General features: G+C 46.4%; 1 protein-coding gene across 1 annotated transcript in view; it reads right to left on the minus strand.

Annotated features, from left to right (window-relative positions):
* Window positions 1-672: 672 nt before the first annotated feature.
* Window positions 673-22,136, minus strand: part of UBE3B (ubiquitin protein ligase E3B) — a 95,997-nt gene continuing 74,533 nt past the window's right edge. Inside the window, exons 22-27 of the mRNA XM_078767888.1 lie at window positions 19,443-19,508; window positions 19,274-19,332; window positions 13,630-13,812; window positions 9,449-9,560; window positions 2,977-3,069; window positions 673-1,896 (exon numbers count right to left, since the gene is read on the minus strand). Of these exons, the coding sequence (XP_078624014.1) occupies window positions 1,705-1,896; window positions 2,977-3,069; window positions 9,449-9,560; window positions 13,630-13,812; window positions 19,274-19,332; window positions 19,443-19,508 (705 nt within the window). The 3' untranslated portion in view covers window positions 673-1,704. The remainder of the gene's footprint in view (window positions 1,897-2,976; window positions 3,070-9,448; window positions 9,561-13,629; window positions 13,813-19,273; window positions 19,333-19,442; window positions 19,509-22,136) is intronic.

The following is a 22,136-nucleotide window of genomic DNA, read 5'->3' on the forward strand; positions in this document are numbered from 1 at the left end:
GCACGATACTTGGTGCACGATACTTGGTGCACGATACTTGGTGCACGATACTTGTCTGGCATTTCAGAGGTTATGGTTTCAAACTTGGTTGAAGACAACAATATTGAGGATTTGGATTCTCATCCTTCAAAACCTGAGCTAGTCTCAAAGGATTATTATCAGGATGCTAAAGAATAATCAGAAAAACGCAGGCGGCCCACTAATGACCTTTATATGCAGGGGGTAATTTGCCTGGCCATCTGGTTTGTTCTATGTGTGATGCAAGTACACAGTGTGGTTATGCAGAGAGACTCTGCATAACCACACTGTGTTTTATTTAGAGTTGCTCGTATTTGGAGTTGCTTTAAACGAGCAAAGAAACCATTTTTGGGGCCTCCTTCATTTAAACTACAATTTGTGTTTGTCGCACACCGTCCGATACCCGCATGGCGTGGTGTTTCACATGAGTGATGGTGCCAGCTGCGAGTGAGTAACAGACACTGTATTTACCTTTTCTTCAAAAATTCTGGGCAACTCCCAGGTGTGCTCCAATTGAAGAACTTTACACCAGAGGCCATGGGTCAAGTTGGTCGGTCTAGTGAAAGGGCACAAGGCCTTTAATGCTACAAGTACGGTGAAAAAAAGTGTTTGCTGAGCCGTGCAACAAGCATCAAGTGTAATGATTAATGAAAGTAATGATACAAGTTTTTATTAAGTGCTTTTAAATACAAATATCACAAAGCACTTCACAATAAACAAACAACATTGAGAAATTGAGAGTTCAGGAAAAGGCTCGTTTAAAAAAGTAATGAAAAAGGACATTTGTACAAATATCACACATTCAAAACAGGATCAGTTGAAGAGAAGGAAAAGCTTAGTTTCACGACAATCGAAGTGTGGATGTTCTGCAGAAAGGCAAATACAGTTCCTACTAGGCCAGAGGAGGAAACGGAGCTCCACATGAATTTCTGTATACAGGCCGTGGGAACCCACATAAGTTGCTGCAAAACCAAGTGGGGCCCTCGAACCTGGGTGTAAAAAAAATCAGCCAAATGAAGTTTTCAGTAAGAGGTGCATAAATACCAGCAGAAGGATCTGAAGAAGCTGAAGTCTTGGGTTAGTGGCAATGTTGAACTGCAATGCCATCCGGGGTTCCCAGAGTGTTCGATAAATTATCGTCATCATTTCATGAATACGCTCCATAATGAATGTCGGACTTCATTGCAAGTCTGCAAAAGTTCCCAACAGGGTTCTGCAACATTTGACGATCCTACGGAAACCTTGTTATGACTTTTACTTATCCTAGAAAGTCAAGTCCGCTCGTCCTTTTGGCGCACTACCACATGAGCCGAGGATGGTCTGTGGAGGGACCGATTCGAGGATCGAACCAAACCATCCGATCAGTGGTAGTGAAGGGAGGTGTGCACAAAGGACAGGGAAGGTCAATGGCTTATAATATCATCGTTCTTATACTGCTAAAATAAGCATGCATCACCACTTTTTGACGAGACACCTGGATTATGTGGCCCTCTGTCTTATGGGGACCGTTCAGTTCGACATGTACCACAGCAGGTGTTCGGAGTCCATACGTATCTTCGCTTTTTAGGACACGTTGTGCTTGGCTTATGAATATTCGACAAAGCTTGCCTTCCTTGGTCATGCCTTATACAGAGGTCGGTTAAAGACACATTTCCAACTTGAAAGGGAGAAAGGACAATTGCAAGATCAAGACAATTCAAATCCAGTGTTCATAACTATGGCATAGCGCAACTTGTCACGAAGCATGCTCTTCTTGCAGTAATTAGGCAACTTGAGCAGGTTGAAACAGGTAGAGGCCGTGGGCAAACGGCCAGCTGGCTCTCTCTTGTGTATAGTGAAAAATCCACGCAGCACGCTTCCCAGGGTGTCTCCCGTGTCCTGCAAAATGTACCAATTATTAAATTATTCCGTTTGGCGTTTAGTCCTTCCTATCTCAACTCGGTCCTGATGCCGAGTTTCCAGATTTAAACATCCCACCCATTGTGTTGTTGATGATCTGCCATTCATTGCATAAAACTCAGTCAAATTAACACAACCTACGACAAATACTTTTGCAAGCAAGTACAGAATTCACACCTGCCAGTGGGGTAATTGAGAAACAACTAAATGGAAAAGGATTACATCATTCCACAAGCACAGAAATTAAATTTACAAAGCAAAACATAAACTAGAAAGCATCTCAAAATGCAAAGCCCGTCCACGCCAGGTGATGAAAACAACAGCTTTTAAAAATCGTACATTTTATTCATTTGTGTTCTCCGTATTCTCATGATAAAGATGTGTTGAAGATTTGGTGACAAAAGCTCAATGAGTAAAAATGTTATGGTCGAAACTGACACGCACGTGCGCATGCATGAACACACACATGCGCAAGCGCACACACACACACACACACACACACACACACACACACACACACACACACACACACACACACACACACACACACACACGCGCGCGCACACACACACACACACACACAAATATACACACACACACACACACAAATATACACACACACAAATATACACACAGACACACACACAAATATATACACACACAAATACACACACACACAAATACATACATACACACACACACACACACACACACACACACACACACACACATATATATATATATATATATATATATACACACACACACACACACACACACACACACACACACACACACACACACACACACACACACAAAACCCCATCTCCTGTTCTGAAAATGCTCTTTAATATATTTATTGAAGGAAAGAATACTAAAGTCCAAGATAATACCACCACGGCATCAGCAAATGTAAAATAAACAAATACAGTCAATTTGGAAGAGAAAAGCTGAAAAATCCACGAACTGCTGGAAGGTACAGCTCAAGCTGCTTTTTGCAAACAAAATCCGAAGTAAAATGAAACAAAAATCAAATGAAAAGCGAGCAAACTGTATTACCTGATCATCAGACACCTCAACACAGCGGATGGAGAAAGGGGGCTTCAGGTGAGCAAAGCCCAGTAATGGAGGTCTGGAGCAACTTGTGACAAACTATAAACACAGAACAAGGTAGGCTGGCAATAAACGCAAAACAATCTTTTAAAATATCAAAAAAAGAACACCAAGACTTTGGCAGCTTGTTAAAACCTCCAGTCCAGAGGTCATGCATCCCTCATAGGTTAGAGAGGAGGTCACAAGTTTGTGAACAGAGACCAAAACCCTGGGTCACATTTGGTTGAAACTGACTGTAGTGAAATTATACCAAGGTGAACCCAGGGGTGCTCGCTACGGAAGGGGGGCGTCTATAAGACCCGGAGCGACCGGGGCGCGGGGACACTTCAGCGGAACTCACTGTGACATTATCCAGTAGTCTGAATGGTATGTACGCCCCAAATGCTGCGCTGACAATGCGCTGCGCTAACCATTGTTATATTGAATTAACCTTTGCTGCTCGTGATATGCTCTGATTTGATGCCTGTTGCATGCATGTATTCTTGCAGGTTGTACTACAGATCTAAATGATATTAAAACCTACCCAGAGGTCAAGTCGTGTCTGAGCTTGATTTTCACGACATTTAATATCATTTAGATCGCCGGAATGGCTGACCACAAGATGATCGTGGTACCGATTCTCGGAGCCGACCCTCAAGCTGAGGGATCTGCATCGGAGTTTGCTCATTGGCTCAACACGCTGCAGAATTACTTTGCGGCTCACGAGACAGAGCCCACCGCTGCGATAAAACTGTCCGTGTTACAGTCCAAGGTCCATCACACTGTTTTCAAGAACATTTCTCGATTTGGGACGTACGCTACGGCCCTAGCCGAGCTGAAGCGCCTCTACGTAAAGACACGGAGCGCTGTGCACGGCCGGCATCAACTCTCTCAGCGGAGGCAGCAACCGTCTGAATCGATCGATCGCTTCGCGCAGGAGCTGCGCTACTTATTGGCAGACTGCGTGCAGGACGTCCGGACCCATGAGCAAGTGCAGGACGATTTGCTCCGAGATTCATTCATCTCCGGAATTAGTTCTGGAGTCTTGCGGCTCCCTCTCTTGGAGGTCGCGGAGCTGACATTTACAGAAGCACTACGGCTGGCACGCGTATACACAGATGCCCGAGAACAATTGACTGCATATGATCACCCACGAGTCGTGGCAGGGACCTCGCAACTCGCGCGACCTGAGAGGGCTACTGCCGAGGATGCGGAGGAGGACCCGACCACCACGACGGCCGAGTCTCTGGGAGCTCCGGAAGCGGACTCCGCTTCCGGCCTCACTGCTGCCGCCGCTGCCCGGCCACGGCCTGCCCGGTATGCAAAATGTTATTTTTGTGGAAATCGGCAGCATCCTCGCTCTGAATGCCCGGCCCGAGAGGCGACATGTCACCTGTGCTCCACTAAGGGCCATTTTGTAAAGGTCTGCAGAAAGGCCGCTCGGGGCACGCATTCCCGAGCGACCTTGAATGGGCTCATCGCGGAGCCAATGGATCGAGCGCCGGACGGGGCGCCTCGCTCGTCTTTGAAGAGCCGCTCTCCTCCTCGCGGGCCTCTGGCTACCAGCCCGACCTTGGTGAGATACATCGGGCCGCCGAAACAAATGGCGCGAACGCGACCGGTCACAGCGCGTCCAACCTTGACTGGCGTTCGAACGCCTACTTCAAACAAGCAACATGCTCCTGCTTTGGAAACTCCTCTCGAAGTGCGGCAAACGCAGCACGTGACACGAGCCCCATCTGACGGCAGCTTTTGCAAATTACATGCACCCACTTTGGCATGTGAATCTGCAGATGGCAGAAATCTTTCTCACGTGACACGAGCCCCATCTGACGGCAGCTTTTATGAATTACATGCACCCACTTTGGCATGTGAATCTGCAGATGGCAGAAATCTTTCTCACGTGACACGAGCCCCATCTGACGGCAGCTTTTATGAATTACATGCACCCACTTTGGCATATGACTCTGCAGACGGCAGAGACCTTTCTCACGTGGCTCGAGCGCCATCTGGCGGCAGCTCTTACGACCAACAACTGGCAAATGAAACTGCTGATGATCCAACTGACTTCAATGCTCCTGCTGAGGCCCAACCTGCCGACGCTGCCCGAAGGATTGCAGCCGGCGTGGGATCCACCCGCGAGGCGCGATCTTCTCGCCCGGCCGGAACTATACCTGCCGGGTCTGCCGGCCTAGCGCAGGCCTTCGTTCCGCTCACGGTCGCGGGCGTTTTTGCGCAAGCTTTGATTGACACGGGGTCCACGGATAGTTTTATTGATCAGCGACTCGTGCATCAACATGGGTGGCCGGTTCTCGGGACAACCCGCCGGATCTTCATGGCCTCTCAGGGACCTCGGTTGAGCACAAAAGGGGCGTGTCGATTGAAACTTGTGATAAACGGACGCACGTTTTCGGACGTGTATCTCATGGTATTACCGGCCTTATGCGCTGACGTTCTGTTAGGACTTGATTTCCTTAAGCGGCATGGACGTTTGGAAATAGACTTTGGAGGGCCGGACACGCTCGCTGTGTGCGCCCTCGCTCAAATGGACATGGAGCCTCTCTCACTGTTCCCCAACCTGACCACTGATTGTACCCCTGTAGCCGTCAAATCGCGGCGCTACTCTCGCGCGGACGCGCAATTCATTGCGGAAGAAACGGCCCTGCTCTTGAAGGACGGTATCATAGAACACAGTAGGTCACCATGGCGGGCCCAAGTCTTAGTGGTGCGGAGTGAGGCCCACCGCCGGCGGATGGTAATCGACTATTCGCAGACGATAAATCGTTTTACACAGCTGGATGCCTACCCCTTACCGGGGATGGACGCCCTGGTACGCCAGGTGGCCCTGTATTCCGTTTATAGCACTCTCGATCTACGTAGTGCGTATCATCAAGTCCCCATCTCTAAGGCTGATTGCGTCTTTACAGCCTTTGAATCGGGTCAGCGATTGTACCAGTTCACGAGACTTCCCTTTGGGGTAACGAACGGCGTCGCTTGTTTTCAGAGAGCTATGGATGACCTCGTTGCGAAGGAGAATTTGACCGATGTGTTTGTCTATCTGGACAATCTTACGGTTTGTGGGTATGACCAGGAGCATCACGACGCTAATCTGAAACGCTTCCTCGAGGTCGCGCGGAAATATCGCTTAACCATGAATGCGGCGAAGTGTCAATACTCTCTACGCACGGTAGACCTTTTGGGGTACACCGTGACCCATGGTTCCGTCTCTCCGGATAAGGAGCGTCTGCGCCCTTTGCTCGATATGGCCCCGCCTAGCGATCGGGCTTCGCTGAAACGCGCTCTAGGGCTGTTCGCCCACTACTCAAAGTGGGTGCAAAATTTCTCCGCAAAGCTCCGCCCCCTCGTGGCCTGCGACACTTTCCCCATGGGCCCGGCCGCCCCGGCGGCCTTCGAGGGCCTTAAAGTCGACATTGCTGGCGCCGCTATCGCGACGATTGACGAGAGTGCCTCTTTCGTTTTGGAGAGTGATGCCTCGGATCATGCGATAGCGGCGACTCTCTCCCAAGGAGGGCGCCCTGTGGCTTTCTTCTCGCGGACTCTCACCTCCGCCGAGCGGAGGCATTCGTCTGTCGAAAAGGAAGCGTACGCGATCGTCGAATCAATTCGGCGATGGCGTCCGTATCTGCTTGGGCGGAGTTTCCAAATCATCACGGACCAACAGAGTGTAGCGTTTATGTACGACACCTTACATGCTCAGCGCATTAAGAATGAGAAAATCACCCGTTGGCGTATCGAACTCGCCGACTTCTGCTACACCATCAAATACCGCCCGGGGAAGGATAACTTGGTCGCTGACGCCTTATCGAGGCCGGCCACTTGCGCGGGGGTTGTAACTTTGGATGGGCTGCGCACTTTGCACAGCACTATGTGTCATCCCGGGGTAACGCGCTTCGCGCATTTTGTGCGTGCCGGCAATCTGCCGTACTCGATGGAGGACATCCGCCGCATCTGCCGTGATTGCGCGATCTGTGCGGAACTCAAACCGCGTTTTTATAACCCCCCTCTGGGGACACTCGTTAGGGCTACTAGACCGTGGGAGCGCTTGGCGATGGACTTCAAAGGGCCGCTGCCGATGTCGAGCAACTCTCGCTATCTGCTCACTATCGTCGATGAGTATTCCCGATTCCCCTTTGCTTACACGTGCGGGGATATGTCGGCAGCCACGGTTATTCGGTGCCTGCAGAATTTGTTTTCTATGTTCGGGTATCCGGCCTACGTGCATACCGATCGGGGTGCGGTGTTCATGTCTCAGGAGGTGAGAGGATACTTGCTCCAGCATAATGTCGCTTCGAGCTACACCACCCCGTACCGGCCCCAAGCGAATGGACAGATCGAACGCTTTAATGGGATTATATGGCGGGCCGTCATGCTAAGCCTTCGGACCCTCGGCCGAGGCCTCGATAAATGGGCGTGGTCACTACCTGCCGCTCTAAACTCGATCCGGGCTCTCCTATGTACTGCCACCAACCAGACTCCTCACGAACGACTGTTCCACCACCCTAGAAGCTCCGGCAGCATCCAATCTTTACCCAGCTGGCTCGCTGAACCGGGGCCCGCCTATCTCAAACGAGCGGTTCGCGCTAGCAAGTACGACCCCCTTGTTGACAAGGTGCAGGTCCTCCAGGCTAATCCCGAGCATGCTCGCGTGTTAACGGCGGATGGCCGCGAGTCTACTGTCTCCGTACGCCATCTCGCCCCATGTGGGGACAACGACAGGGATATCGACGAACCCGTCTACGAGTCTATGGACTCTATCGAAGCTTCCCCTATGGAACTACCACTGTTACTCCCGTCGTCCCCCGCTCCCGTGCCCGAAGGCGCAGGGGCGCCCCTCCGACTCCGACCTCCGGCGGCTATTCCGACGCGGGGGACTCCGGGCTAGGGGACGCCGTGCCCGGTAGATTCCGAACCCGAACTGGCAGGGAGGTTCGCCGCCCCGACCGCTACGGGTGGACCGACTGACGTGGATTGACGAGACCCATTCGTTTATTGCTGATGCTTGCTTGCAACCTGCCGAGCGGCAGTATAGTTCTAACGGCGGGGTGAATGTAGTGAAATTATACCAAGGTGAACCCAGGGGTGCTCGCTACGGAAGGGGGGCGGCTATAAGACCCGGAGCGACCGGGGCGCGCGGACACTTCAGCGGAACTCACTGTGACATTATCCAGTAGTCTGAATGGTATGTACGCCCCAAATGCTGCGCTGACATTGCGCTGCGCTAACCATTGTTATATTGAATTAACCTTTGCTGCTCGTGATATGCTCTGATTTGATGCCTGTTGCATGCATGTATTCTTGCAGGTTGTACTACAGATCTAAATGATATTAAAACCTACCCAGAGGTCAAGTCGTGTCTGAGCTTGATTTTCACGACACTGACTTTATGTGATTCATCTATTTCAGTCAACCGCAGAGTTAAGAGTTGGTTCAGGGATTTGAAATTTGTCCATGGTGTTCGCTTACTCTTCGCAAAGGACACCGTGGGATCTTTAAAGTCCACTAACTAACGGTAGGTGACGGGACACCCAGCTTAACGTCTGTCTGAGGGCTGGTTCACTTTGTGATGCAATGCCCAACATATGAAACACCAATCAGGTAATTTACAGTTGTGTCAGGAATAAAACACGGGTAGACAGATCGAAAGCAAGTTCGCTTTATCTGCACCGCACTGTCGGCCAAAACAATACATAAATATTGGAGACTAAAGGGTAGTTAATTTCTCAGGCCCATCTTATCATCCATCTTAGTGCATTCATTGGGCTGGCAGGATGGCCTAGACTAGAGTCTAGACTGTAGAGGTACACACACTCACCTCTAAGCTGTCGAGCCTGGGTTCAAATCCCGAGCCAATTGTCATTCCTGTGTTTCACAGGCAGGGTCTCATCAATGAGTATGCCATGTCATCCCTTGGATGGATGTTAAACTGAGCATCCCATCTGCCAGCATTAGTCGGTACCTTTTCATATCCTCACATTTGCTGAAGCTGCATCTTTATCGCCTTTGTCAGTTGATGGACATTTATCAATGGCTGTTTTTTTTGTTTTTTTTTCTTCTTCTGAATGGTCAAAATGTTTGAAATCTTAAATTGTATGATGAACAGGTTCTTCCAAATCTAGATATAATGTGTTCGGGGGTAAATCTACTAAAGATTTAGAGCAAATTCTTTGGAATATTCTCGAGAATGTGTTCCGTGAAACAAATTATTTAATAGTTTCTCCAAAATGTGTTCTTTTAAAATTGGTCTTCAAAGTTGTGCAAAACCTATACAGAACTTGTTTTTTCGAGTTTATATGGAATAGAACACATTCCATAGAATTAATTTCTATGGAATATTTTTTAGAAACGTAAAATCAATGGTAAAAAACATAGATTAGGTGGGGATTGAGGGTGGAATGGAGATTGGTTTGAAAGAGAGTACCTTAAGAAACATGGATCGTTCCTTAGTGGTGAAGTCTTTAGTCAGGATGTCCCATAGCCAGACAATGACACGGTGGTTATTATGAAATCCTCCATAATAAACAGTGTGCTTCCTGCAAGAATCACACCTTGCATTGTTGTTGTTGTTGTTGTTGTTGGGCATAAATTATCTTCAACTAGATGATTACATACTCCTCAACTATGACAATCACAAGCCTTTAAAATACAATGATGTTGTACATAAATTTTGTATAAATAATCGAGGCTCATGGAAGAGCTAGAATTAGTGCACTGAACGGATCAGGACACAACAAGACAAAAGGAACAGTAGAGAGAGGGGGGGAAACACTAATAGTAGAGTTTAAAGCCAGGATAGAGGCAGACTTGGACAGACAATGGGTGCGGGAGGGGAATGGGTGGCAAGAGAAGATGCATGGGGTGGACAAGATGGATACAGAAGGAAACTCTCAGGAGAGGAAACTGGAAATTTGGAAGGAGGAGGGATTGGGATGGGGTTACCGAGGGTCGTAAAGATCATGATTTTGCATTGGGGATGATCTGAGATGGTGGTGAACAGCTATCTTGATGACCTGGAGGGAAGAATGAGATTGAAGAGAATGTGGAAGTTGGTTCCACAGGTGGAAAAATAAGAGGAACAAATGAGTGGAGGTGAGCACTGATCCTGGATTTAGGTAGTTGAACCAGAAGGGGGTTGACAGTGGACCGTGTGTGCCCTCCAGAAACCTGCGGTAGTTGGCTGACAAATAATGGGACAGCAGAGGGTGCAAGACCAGAAAGGAGGCAGGAGAACACAGATAGACCACCGACCTGTCTGCGATGGTGTAGTGATAGACTCATAGACTCAGCTGTATTGCGGGAGATTTCAATAACCTTGAAGGCCTTGGTTTCCACGACGTCAAGCTGAGCAAGATGTGAGGCAGAGCAGCCAACCCAGAGGGGAGAGCAGTACTCCATCAACCTCCAGATGAAGGCCTTGTTGGGGGATAGGATTTCAGTTGTGCCAAGGAAGGACTTTGCACAATGGAGGATGCCCAGTCGTCGGCTACTTGGCTTTGGAAGCCAACTTTGAAATGTGGTTTGCTCAAGAAAGATCATGGCTGATAGTGAGAAAAAATAGTTTGAATGACTGAACTGCCTAAAGAGGATTGTTAAAAAAAGTAAATGGGGGGGGGGGGGGGAGGCGGGGGGAGGGGAAGGGGTTAAGAGGGAGATAGTGAGAGTGTGAGATTTGTCAGTACTTACAGACATATTTCAAGTGTTTGACCAGATTGTGATTTTGTCAAGGTCTGAAGAGAGGGAAGAGGCTGCAGCCTGTCTGAAGGATGAGGGATGTCAAGGCAGAGGGTGGCGTCATCAGCAAATAGATAGAGAGGATTTTCCAGAGATTGAGAGAGAGCATTGATGAGGTTTAGGAATATTATGGGGCCCAGAACACTGCCTTGGGGCACTCGAGCCATGATGGGGAGAGGAGATTAAAGGATTCCGTTGAGAGCGACACGTTGGCTACAAGAGTAGAGGAAGTCAGTCAGCCATGTGTGGAATTGGTCTTCAATGCCATAGGCAGAGAGTTTGGAGTGTAAAGCAGGATGTCAGACTGTATTGAAAGAAGGAGATATGTCCAGAGAAAAGGCCCTGATTTCATGTCTGACAGTGAGGGCCTCCATCCATTGTTGGGTGAGTAGAAGCATCATTCCCAAAGTGGAGTGACCTGGTCTGAAACCAAGTTGGTGATCTGACATGAGGCTGTTGGAGAAAAGGAAGGATTTCATATAAACTGTGATGATGGATTACATGACCTTGCTGATTATTGCAAGTAAGCTGATTGGACTGTAGTTAAGGCATCAGTTTTTGCACCTTTTATGTAATGTAGTTGGCTGATTTACAAGCAGATGAAAGATGACCTAGCACAACTGGCAGGGTGAAAAGGGCAGAGAGAGAGAGAGAGAGAGAGAGAGAGAGAGAGAGAGAGAGAGAGGATGGGAAGGAGCAGCAGAGCAGGATGTTTTGGACACGTGCGCTGATGCCGTCCAGTCACGTAGCAGAGTCAGTCACACATTACATTAGTTCTTTGTGCCTGTTGTTTCTGTCCTTTATGATGTCCTTAAAAACAGTAAGTTTCCTCACTCTTCTCTGCACATGTGTGGTCAGGACGAATTCAGAGCAAAAGTGCTGATAAAATACTGGTTATTGATTATTAGTGCTCAAAATATAACATTCAATTGAAATAAAGTTGTTCCTCTAAATCTCATATCCTAAATATCATAAATTGACACTTGTGGTTGTACGAATGGACGGAGATAGGTGAACTAATTGCTTAACCCCGTTTTTCGCTTCGCGTGCGCGGGGTAATGACAATTCTGTGTTTTTATAGTCTTAACATTATTGCCACCTTGCAGACAATATAACACAATAGTATGCTTAATAGTCTCATGTATGCTCTTTACAAGATGGATTGGAACCAACTGGATAAGGAGTCAAGATCCACAGGAAGGAGCATGCAGCCAACTTCAAAATGTAATGATAATATAATGTATCGGTTTCTCACCGACCTAAGCTGGAGACGTCACCACCTGTTGCTGTAGTTGCTGCTGTATCCATCTTGTTCACCCCATGCATCCTCTCCTGTCTCCCATTCCTCCCCACACCCATTAGCATCACCACCTGTTGACCCTCACCGGTCACAGATCCCTACAGCTTACCAGGAGACTTGCTGGCCTCCATGGAGAAGCACGCTAATGCGGAACAGCTGCCTAACGTACAGTACCCCAATATCGAGTAATTATCTAGTAAACACTTCGTCCTACTACACAAAGGAGTTTATGAAAACCTATAAGAGCCTGGATGATGACAAATATTTTGTGGCCAGCTTGGTTCATGGGATGCAGACTTGGAATATTACCATATTACAATTGGATGTAAAGTCTGCCGTCACAAATTAATGGAGAGTGTGTACTGGAATGCTGTACGATTTATAATAATGATGCAATGCCTACCCGTCACGAAACATGCCGAACCGTCACTATACATGCCGAACCGTCACTATACATTCCTACCCGTCACTATACATGCCGAACCGTCACTATACATGCCGAACCGTCACTATACATGCCGAACCGTCACTATACATGCCGAACCGTCACTATACATTCCTACCCATCACTATACATGCCGAACCGTCACTATACATGCCGAACCGTCACTATACATGCCGAACCGTCACTATACATTCCTACCCGTCACTATACATGCCGAACCGTCACTATACATGCCGAACCGTCACTATACATGCCGAACCGTCACTATACATGCCTACCCGTCACTATACATGCCGAACTGTCACTATACATGCCGAACCGTCACTATACATGCCGAACCGTCACTATACATATGCCTACCCATCACTATGCATGCCGAACCGTCACTATACATGCCTAACCGTCACTATACATGCCTACCCGTCACTATACATGCCTAACCGTCAATATACATGCCGAACTGTCACTATACATGCCTACCCGTCACTATACATGCCTACCCGTCACTATACATGCCTAACCGTCAATATACATGCCGAACTGTCACTATACATGCCGAACCGTCACTATACATGCCTAACCGTCACTATACATGCCTACCCGTCACTATACATGCCTAACCGTCAATATACATGCCTACCTGTCACTATACATGCCTACCCGTCACTATACATGCCTACCCGTCACTATACATGCCTACCCGTCACTATACATGCCTACCCATCACTATACATATGCCTACCCATCACTTCTCTGGGTTTAATCAAAAGAGAGCTTGTTGCACCCCACAGAAGTATTGCATGAATCGCAATGAGGACGCAAAATGAAGCTAAACACGTGAAAAAAGGATTTTTATAAATATTCAGTTGTTGTTCTTGCTGCTGTCGTCGTGGCTGCGGCTGTTTGTGTGCTTCTTCCATGCACTTGTACATATTTTTCTGTCGCTCCGAGAAGGATTATAATTTTGTGTGCTCCTTCCATGTCCGTCATGCTATATTTCTTATATTGCCTTTTCTCCAAATTGTGGGCATTTCAGTGTACATCCAAGAATACTTATATGGTTGAGTGAGAGTGCTGATGGCTACCATACATACATATGTTACCATACATAAATCGTGTTCCATACCGTAAATCATTGAGGTCCATTTCTCCGGTCTCGCCAGCAATGAGCCATTGCAACTCGGGAGTTGAGAACATGCCAATCCACTCTGGGTTGATGATGGACTTGAAGCCACGAATGAATGCCAAAGTCTGTTGCTTGATCTGAACATACATCCGGTGATGTGCCAACAAGTGGATGTAACTGATTCTGAATCACAAAACACGTGATAAACTTCACTCACCCCATCGACTATAACAATGAACGTTGGTAATAAAACTCGATATGAAAATGTAAGTTTCCCCCTTCAACATCTTTCACAAAGATGAGGGTCAAATTCATGATGAATGTTAGCCTATCATGTTCCTTAAGTACACATATACGTATACAATAGGGCACATTCTGAACCTGGAATTTTTGCCTTTTGGGTGGTGTGTATTGTTGATTGTTATCTCCATATGCAGGTTTCAGAAGGTGAAACAAAGCCCTCCCATGTCTCACAGTATGTTTCCACCTTCGTATGTATATGTATATATATATACATATATACACACGACATGACAAAAAGTATGTGGACACCACAACATCGAACATCTCCTTCCAAAATCATGGGGCTTAATATGGAGTTGGGTCCCCCCCCACACCCCCCCTTTCTGCTATAACGGCCTCCACTCTTCTGGGAAGGCTTTCCACTAGATGTTAGAACATTGCTGTGAGGATTTGCTTTCATTCAGCCACAAGAGCATCAGTAGGTCAGGCACTGATGTTGGGCGATTAGGCCTGGCTCACAGTCGGTGTTCCAATTCATCCCAAAGGGGTTCAATGGGGTTGAGGTCAGGGCTCTGTACAGGCCAGTCAAGTTCTTCCACACCGATCTCGACAAACTATTTCTGTATGGACCTCGCTTTGTACACGTGGGCACCTGTCATGCTGAAACAGGAAAGGGCCTTCCCCAAACTGTTGCCACAAATTTGGAAGCACACAATCATCTAGAATGTCATTGTATGCTGTGGCGTTAAGATTTCCCTTCACTGGAACTAAGGGCCCTAGCCCAAACAATGAAAAACAGCCCCAGACCATTCTTCCTCCTTCACCAAACTTTACAGTTGGCACTATGCATTCGGGCAGGTAGCGTTCTCCTGGCATCCGCCAAACCCAGATTCGTCCGTCGGACTGCCACATGGTGCAGCATGATTCATCACTCCAGAGAACATGTTTCCACTGTTCCAGAGTCCAATGGCGGTGAGCTTTACACCACTCCAGCTGACGCTTGGCATTGCGCATGGTGATCTCAGGCTTGTGTGCGGCTGCTCGGCCATGGAAACCCATTTCATGAAGCTCCCGACGAACTATTGTTGTGCTCACGTTGCTTCCAGAGGCCGTTTGGAACTCGGTAGTGAGTGTTGCAACTAATGACAGACGATTTTTTATGCACTACGCGCTTCAGCACTCAGCGGTCCAGTTCTGTGAGCTCGTGTGGGGTTTACCACTTCACGGCTGAGCTGTTATTGCTCCCAGACGTTTTCACTTTACAATAACAGCACTTACAGTTGACCGGGGCAGCTCTAGAATGAATGAATGACTGAATGAATGAATGATCGTTTTAAGGCCATTTTCCCCGCTAGAGCAGGGGTTAGCCTTGTGGGCCCCATGACAATCATGGTTCCCTGTTTGAGGCAATGTTTTATGGCCGGATGTCCTTCCTGACGCCAACCCTTGGTCGCCTCTTATGATGTGCAGGGATACGGTGTACCTATTCGAAATCAGGGTACACACCGGGGCAGCTCTAGCAGGGCAGAAATTTGACGAACTGACTTGTTGGAAAGGTGACATCCTAAGAAGGTGCCACGTTGAAAGTCACTGAGCTCTTCAGTACGGCCCATTCGACTGCCAATGTTTGTCTATGGAGAATGCATGGCAGTGTGCTTGATTATATATACCTGTCAGCAATGGGTGTGGCTGAAACAGCCGAATCAACAAATTAGAAGGCGTGTCCGCATACTTTCAGTCATGTAGTGTATATAATATTGCTACATGCTACATTGCTACATGCTACATGCTACATGCTACATGATATATGCTACAGCCCGGGTTTCAGGGTCTACTTACGAGGGGGAGCCTCGGTTCCCCTCAGAGCTACCGTTACTGGGACTGAGGCCACTGACGTTGGATAACTCCATGTCACGGTGGGTTGTTAATCAACCGCGAGTGCCAATTAGTCTCGCAGGTTCCCCCAGGGTCCTCTGTCTATTGCCGGTTACCTGAAGTCACATACATTTCCAACCAGGTCTCGTGCCTTCAGTTATGCACTAATCTTATCTTATGATCTTAATTGGATACAGCTGAGCAACTGCTAGTGCATACAGGATATACAGATTAGCGTCACTTAGATGGGGAATTATAATCTCCCAGGCTAACACTAGGTACGGATGGTGCTAGACCAATGGAGGAAAGGACAGGCACAGACAGATCGGAGAAACAGGTCAACAGTAGGGGGTTTATATACATGTATATACACATATATATACTGTATGTATATTGTTACGGACCGCGGATAAGATGTTGTTTGCCGAGCGGATGGCCCCGCGGCCGCACAGTTACCCCGACTAACCCGATTCCCGAACGTTGGCCGGATCGCGCCACAGATATTCAATAGGGAAAAGACTAAGGCGACACGGATGTGAAGAAGAAGCAGACAAAAAGGTTGGAAATACGAATATAATTTATTTGCTATTTACAGGCTCAAAATAACCAAGGAAGAAGGAAAGATAAGAAAATAATTTACAGAAGATTTTAGAGACACAGTGCAAATTCCTTATACAAGCTTAATTAAATCCCCAGGGACAAAACAAACAGAACAAACTCACGTACACAAAAGGGATGGAAAGGCAGGAGGTGGATGGCTGGAGGGAGACGAAGGTCCAAGGGGGTCCTGCAGCACGATCGGCGCGGTTAGCAGCCGCCGTTCCTTCGCGGCCCTGCTCAAAACCGCCGTTCAGGCCCCAAGCTGCGGTTGCTGCCGCTTCTGCTGCGGCTGTGTACGTCGCGTGCTTTGCCAGGACTTGTCTGACTCGTCTGGTCCAAACCCTCAACTCAACAACACTCTTGCACGTCTCCCTGTCCAACCACTCTTTCTCTCTTGGTCCAACCACTCTTTCTCTTTCTTGGTCAAACCACTCTTTCTCTCTCTTGGTCCAATCACTCCTCACCACCGACAACTCAACGCAACCACTTTGCTTCTTGCGCGCGCGCCTTTATAACGCCTCCGGCGATCAAGCCGCCGGCCTTCAGGACACGCCCATCAGTGTGCTCACCTCGGCCCTGGTTGGTCGCGCGACCCTCTGGCTCCGCCCTTGATGACGACGGGTGGGCACGCCCGTCTTCCCCGACCCCAGCACATGTTCAATGGTGGTTTTGGAGGGGATGTAATTGGCAATCGAGGCTTGGCAATGAAAGTTTTGGGAGTGGGAATGGGGAATGAAAGGAATCTATCTATTTCACTTGGTGCAATGGAGTGTCATCTTAATGGGAGACAAGGCCTTACCCTAATACACATAATAAAGATATAACTATCAAACAGGGGTATTCTATGATTGGCTGACGTGTATGCTTTATGGACTAATTATGGGACGCCCTTTGACCTTTACACTACGGAGGTATTTACAAGGAATCATTACATTTTACAGAGGGTGATATTTACAACAATTTACTATACAATACAACACAATAAAAAAAACACAATCCTCGTATCCGCAAAAATATATATATACATATATATATATATATATATATATATATATATATATATATATACATATATATATATATATATATATATATATATATATATATATATATATATATATATATATATATATATATATATATATCAGTAGGAGTACTCGGCTTTGTGCCGGAGCGGGGGTGTTGGAGTGGGGGAGCAGGAGAGGGAGTGGGTGAGGAAGGAAGTGGAAGGAGTGGGAGGGGGAAGGGAGTGGAGAAGGTGAGGTGAGGGGAAGGTGAGGGGAGAGGGAGGGGAAAGATATACTACATATACATCTTTGGGGAGGGGGGGGGGGTTGAGGTGGCTATTGGCTATGACAGGCCCCTCCGTTTTGGGGGAGGGGGGGGGGAGGAGAGAAAATTTTCCCATGCAAAGAGTGCTTCATAACCTCAGTGTTGCACAGGTAAAATGGGAAATTGTAATACCCTCTGCCACCATCACCAGGTGGCGCTGCACGGTACACATTTACATAGAGAAATTACACCCCTCCCCCCCCCGGTCCTCCACACCCCCGAATGAGGCTGCGGCCACATAGCCTATGTTACCCCCCCCCCCCCCAGACAAAGTTGTATTTGTATTAATTTTGTATCCCGAGTATCGTATAAAAGTGTTTATAGCTGGAGTACCTGGTGTTGCTCAAGCGAAAAAGAAACATTAACATATTTCAAATGAGGGCAAATATAAGCAATTACATCCAAATCAGAATCCATCACAAATGTCAAATCATCATTTTACCTTATCGTTGAATATATGCTGGTTAATGTGCCATTCATCACGTTTCTGAGTTAATTTTTCGGCTCGCTTATATAGTAGATGTGTGTATGTGTGTGTGTATGTGTGTGTGTGTGTGTGTGTGTGTGTGTGTGTGTTTTGTTGGTTGTTAACTCCATATGCGGGTTTCAGGAGGAGGCACTGAGCCCTCCCAGGTCTTAAAGTATCCACCCTCGTGTGTGTGTGTGGCATGGTGTGTGTTTGTGTGTGTGTGTGTGTGTGTGTGTGTGTGTGTGTGTGTATGTGTGTGTGTATGGTGTAGTATACCACGTAAATACATGTGTATATAATATGTCAACTATAATGTGTATGATCACATATGTGTGTGTGTGTGTGTGTGTGTTTAAATAGACACTGGTAATTTAACAGCAGACGGGTCCCCATCTTAACATCCATAAGGTTCAGGTGCACTCTGTGAAAAAACACAGAACCGCCCACTGCGTAAAGCAGCATTAGCCGTTACACTGCTAACCACAACATCAGTCAGCATACATGGCTTTATAGAAGCCATTTGTCAGAAATTGCCAGCCCAAAGGGAAAATAATCGATACCATAACTTTAGGAACCATTGGCTATCATGCTTTTAAGGCCTGCCTTTTTTATAATAAAAAAGGTAAAAAATCAAACATTTAAACAGCCTTGGACGTGCACCTTGACCCCATGGCCAAGGCACACCGTCTATCAAGACTGTTCCATTAGCATACACATGCACCTCAACCCAAAGGCTGAAGCACACGGCCATTCAAAACACATGCATCCTGACCCCGAAGGGCACAATGCATGGTCATACAATTGGACTCCTCCTCCATAGGAGTGAGTCCACCACTCCACCTGACCATTTGATGTGAGCCAAAAGACCATTGGCTATCGTCGCGTGGAATGGATTCCCCCCAATAAATGAAATGATGGGCTATCCCATGAGGGAATTCATACAACTAACACCTCTTTACTGTAATGGTGCCCATGAACCCCTGTACCACACCAGCACTTGCTGCAAGGGTCCTGACCAACAAGTGGTACCTGTCAAGTTGAGACATCAAACTGGAACTTCAATTACAACTACCAGAAAAAATATTTCAAAATACACAATGCAGGTGGGAGGTAAAGTGGAATTACCTGTTCTCATTAGTCACTGCTGTGGTTTTTCCTCCAGGACAGAGCTCATGGCAAACCAACTACAAAAATGATGCAAAGTACGTTTTCAATCAAACACCAGATATTTTTCAACCAAGTACCAAAAACCAAATTAATATTAGAAACTTTTCAAATTAAACTCTCAACAAACCTTCCCCATCTCATCTTCTTCATAAGAAAAGGTGAGACCCAGGTCACTGACATCACCATCGAATCGCTGTAACAACACAGGTTATTTTCAATTAGCATCAGATATTCAACTATCGACTATCTTGTCACCCAATGTTTGCTGTGATTTATATACTTTTCAGATGCACCGATGAATAATCTCCATGACGTCATCTCAACATCCTTGGAGAAATTGAAATTAATAAATATGGCCACCAGGATGGGTGCTACAACATTAAATGGGCTTGGCTACCAGGATGGGTTAGCGCTCTACAATTAAATTGGAAACAGAACACATCCCCTACGTTCTTGAGGCCCAAGCCTAGATCTACTGTAATCTATATAATCCCAGAGGATAACATGACCCTTCCTGTCGCTTCCATATGGAGTGGGTGTATCCATCAGGTTCAGGTGCACTCTGTGAAAAAAATAATGTACTACAGGGTTTTTATTTGAGATCCCTAAATAATTCCCATACACTAAAACCTATATCAGCTAAGAACCTAATATTTTGCATAAATGTAGCCTAATGTTACAGAAAGAGATAACATGATCCTGAGAGTCATCATGTATCACGTGATTTACCACGTGACCCGTCAGTGACGTTTAACAGTTTTAACTCACTGCGGAAGAACGAGTATTTCTCGTCAAACATTACATGAAGAATGCATCCTTTAGGGAATGTCAAATTGCATTTAAAATACGAAACCTTCAAAATCAGTGATTATGGAAACTGGTTAAGCAGTTCAGAGAAACAGGCTGCAGGAAAGTTGAAAAGCACATGTGCCAGCCAAGTGTTGTTACACCAGAGAAAGTGGATGAAGTGCGGGAAAGAATGGAAGCAAGCGCAAATAAATCTCTGAGACGTTTAGTACAATAAGCTCACTGTTCATGTCATGTCTTTTCTCTTTAAAAGTTCTTTAAAAGTTCAGAGTTGTTTAAAATACTTTGAATAGTCGCCGGCAGCAAACCAAGATAGCGAGTGATATCGCTGGTTGTTCACCATTCTTATTTCGTTTCACGATTTGACATCCAGAGTTACACAACTGCGTTTCAACTTGCGTGCAGGTTCACCCTTTTCGTTATCACTTTGTTTACCACTCATTGTTCAACGATTACTGCTGTAAAGTACACAAAGATTTTTAAAAAATACAGTACAGTACCGTTAAATGGGGTGAATAGGGACAGCAATGTAAATTTGGGACACAAACTGAAAAAAAGTTCGAAAACTTTTCGCTGAAAATTGATAACCATACTGATTTGTTGTTATTTGGGTTGAAAGTGTTATCTTGTTTTTGTAAAAAGCAACTTATAGTCCCTATTACCCCCATATATGGGTTTAATAGGAATAAATAGGATTTTTATGTCTGTCCCTCTACACCCAGTTTTACGGGTGAATCGGGCCAGTCACTAATACAAAAAAATAATAATCTCGAAATAGGGACAGTTTAGAGAAACTTTTTATCCCATATTTTTTTTCATTGGCACCGTGGTTTATATTATGGGTGCATATTATGTGCATCCATCTGAGCTATCAATTTAGCAATAAGTTGGAAACTCAGGATTGTTTCTTGATTATTATTTTTTTGTATTAGTGACTGTCCCTATTCACCCGTAAAACGGGGTGAATAGGGACAGCCATAAAAATCCTATTTAACCCATATATGGGGTTAATAGGGACTACAAGTTGCTTTTTAAAAAAACAAGAGAACACTTTCAACCCAAATATCAACAAATCAGTATGGTTATCAAATTTCAGCGAAAAAAGTATCCGACCTTTTTTTTCAGTTTGTGTCCCTATTCACCTTGCTGTCCCTATTCACCCCATTTCACGGTACTGTACTGTACAGTATGCGGAGGCGTTAAGTCCAACATTGCATAGCGTGAGATGGAGTCTGAGAGGGAGAGGACGCATTGTGGGGTGGAATGATGGGAAGCTGATACGCAAAGCATTGTGGGGTGGGACGCCTGGTAATTTGTCTTACGCCCAATGGACGTTAGCGCGGGGAACTTTTGGATGTATAATGAAAATGTTCCTCAGTAACTTATAGACATATATGCGAAACGACAGATAGTGGGGAGACTTATGACGGGGACCCCTTGTACAATATTACTGCTTATACAATGATAAAAGGAGGCCAACCCCCGCACTGCGGGGAAAAATGGCTTCTAAAGGTGGTTCTTCATACAATGATAAAAGGCCTCATTTAGGATTCTAGTGCTCATCAAAGTGATGAATGCCTTGACCTCCAAAATCTCGTTGAAGGCACCAAAATCATTGTCCATGCAGATACAGAAGCTAAGGAGCAGTCTGTCAAACTCATTCTCATAACATCCACATCTCATCTGTCAACATCTTTCTCATTTGTGTCCACATCATGTCTGTTGATTCCTTTCATGTGTCTGTATTTCATATGTTGACTCCTTTAGTGCGTTTCCATCGCATCTGCCAAGCACCCCTTGCCATTGCATCTGCATTTGGTGTGTCAACCCCTTCTCGTGCATCTTTGCCCCACCTGATGATTTCCTTCGAAGACAACAACAACAACAACAGGCATTTTAAAGCCATTTTCCCTGCTCGAGCGGGGGTTAGCCTTGCGGTCCACATGACAATCTTCTCCATTTTGCCCTATTTTCTGCATCTCTCCTTGTTAACCCCCTTGCCCACATTTCTTCT

The sequence above is a fragment of the Myxine glutinosa genome, chromosome 14 (assembly GCF_964187855.1).
Source record: "Myxine glutinosa chromosome 14, kmMyxGlut1.1, whole genome shotgun sequence".
NCBI classification, from domain to species: Eukaryota; Metazoa; Chordata; class Myxini; order Myxiniformes; family Myxinidae; genus Myxine; species Myxine glutinosa.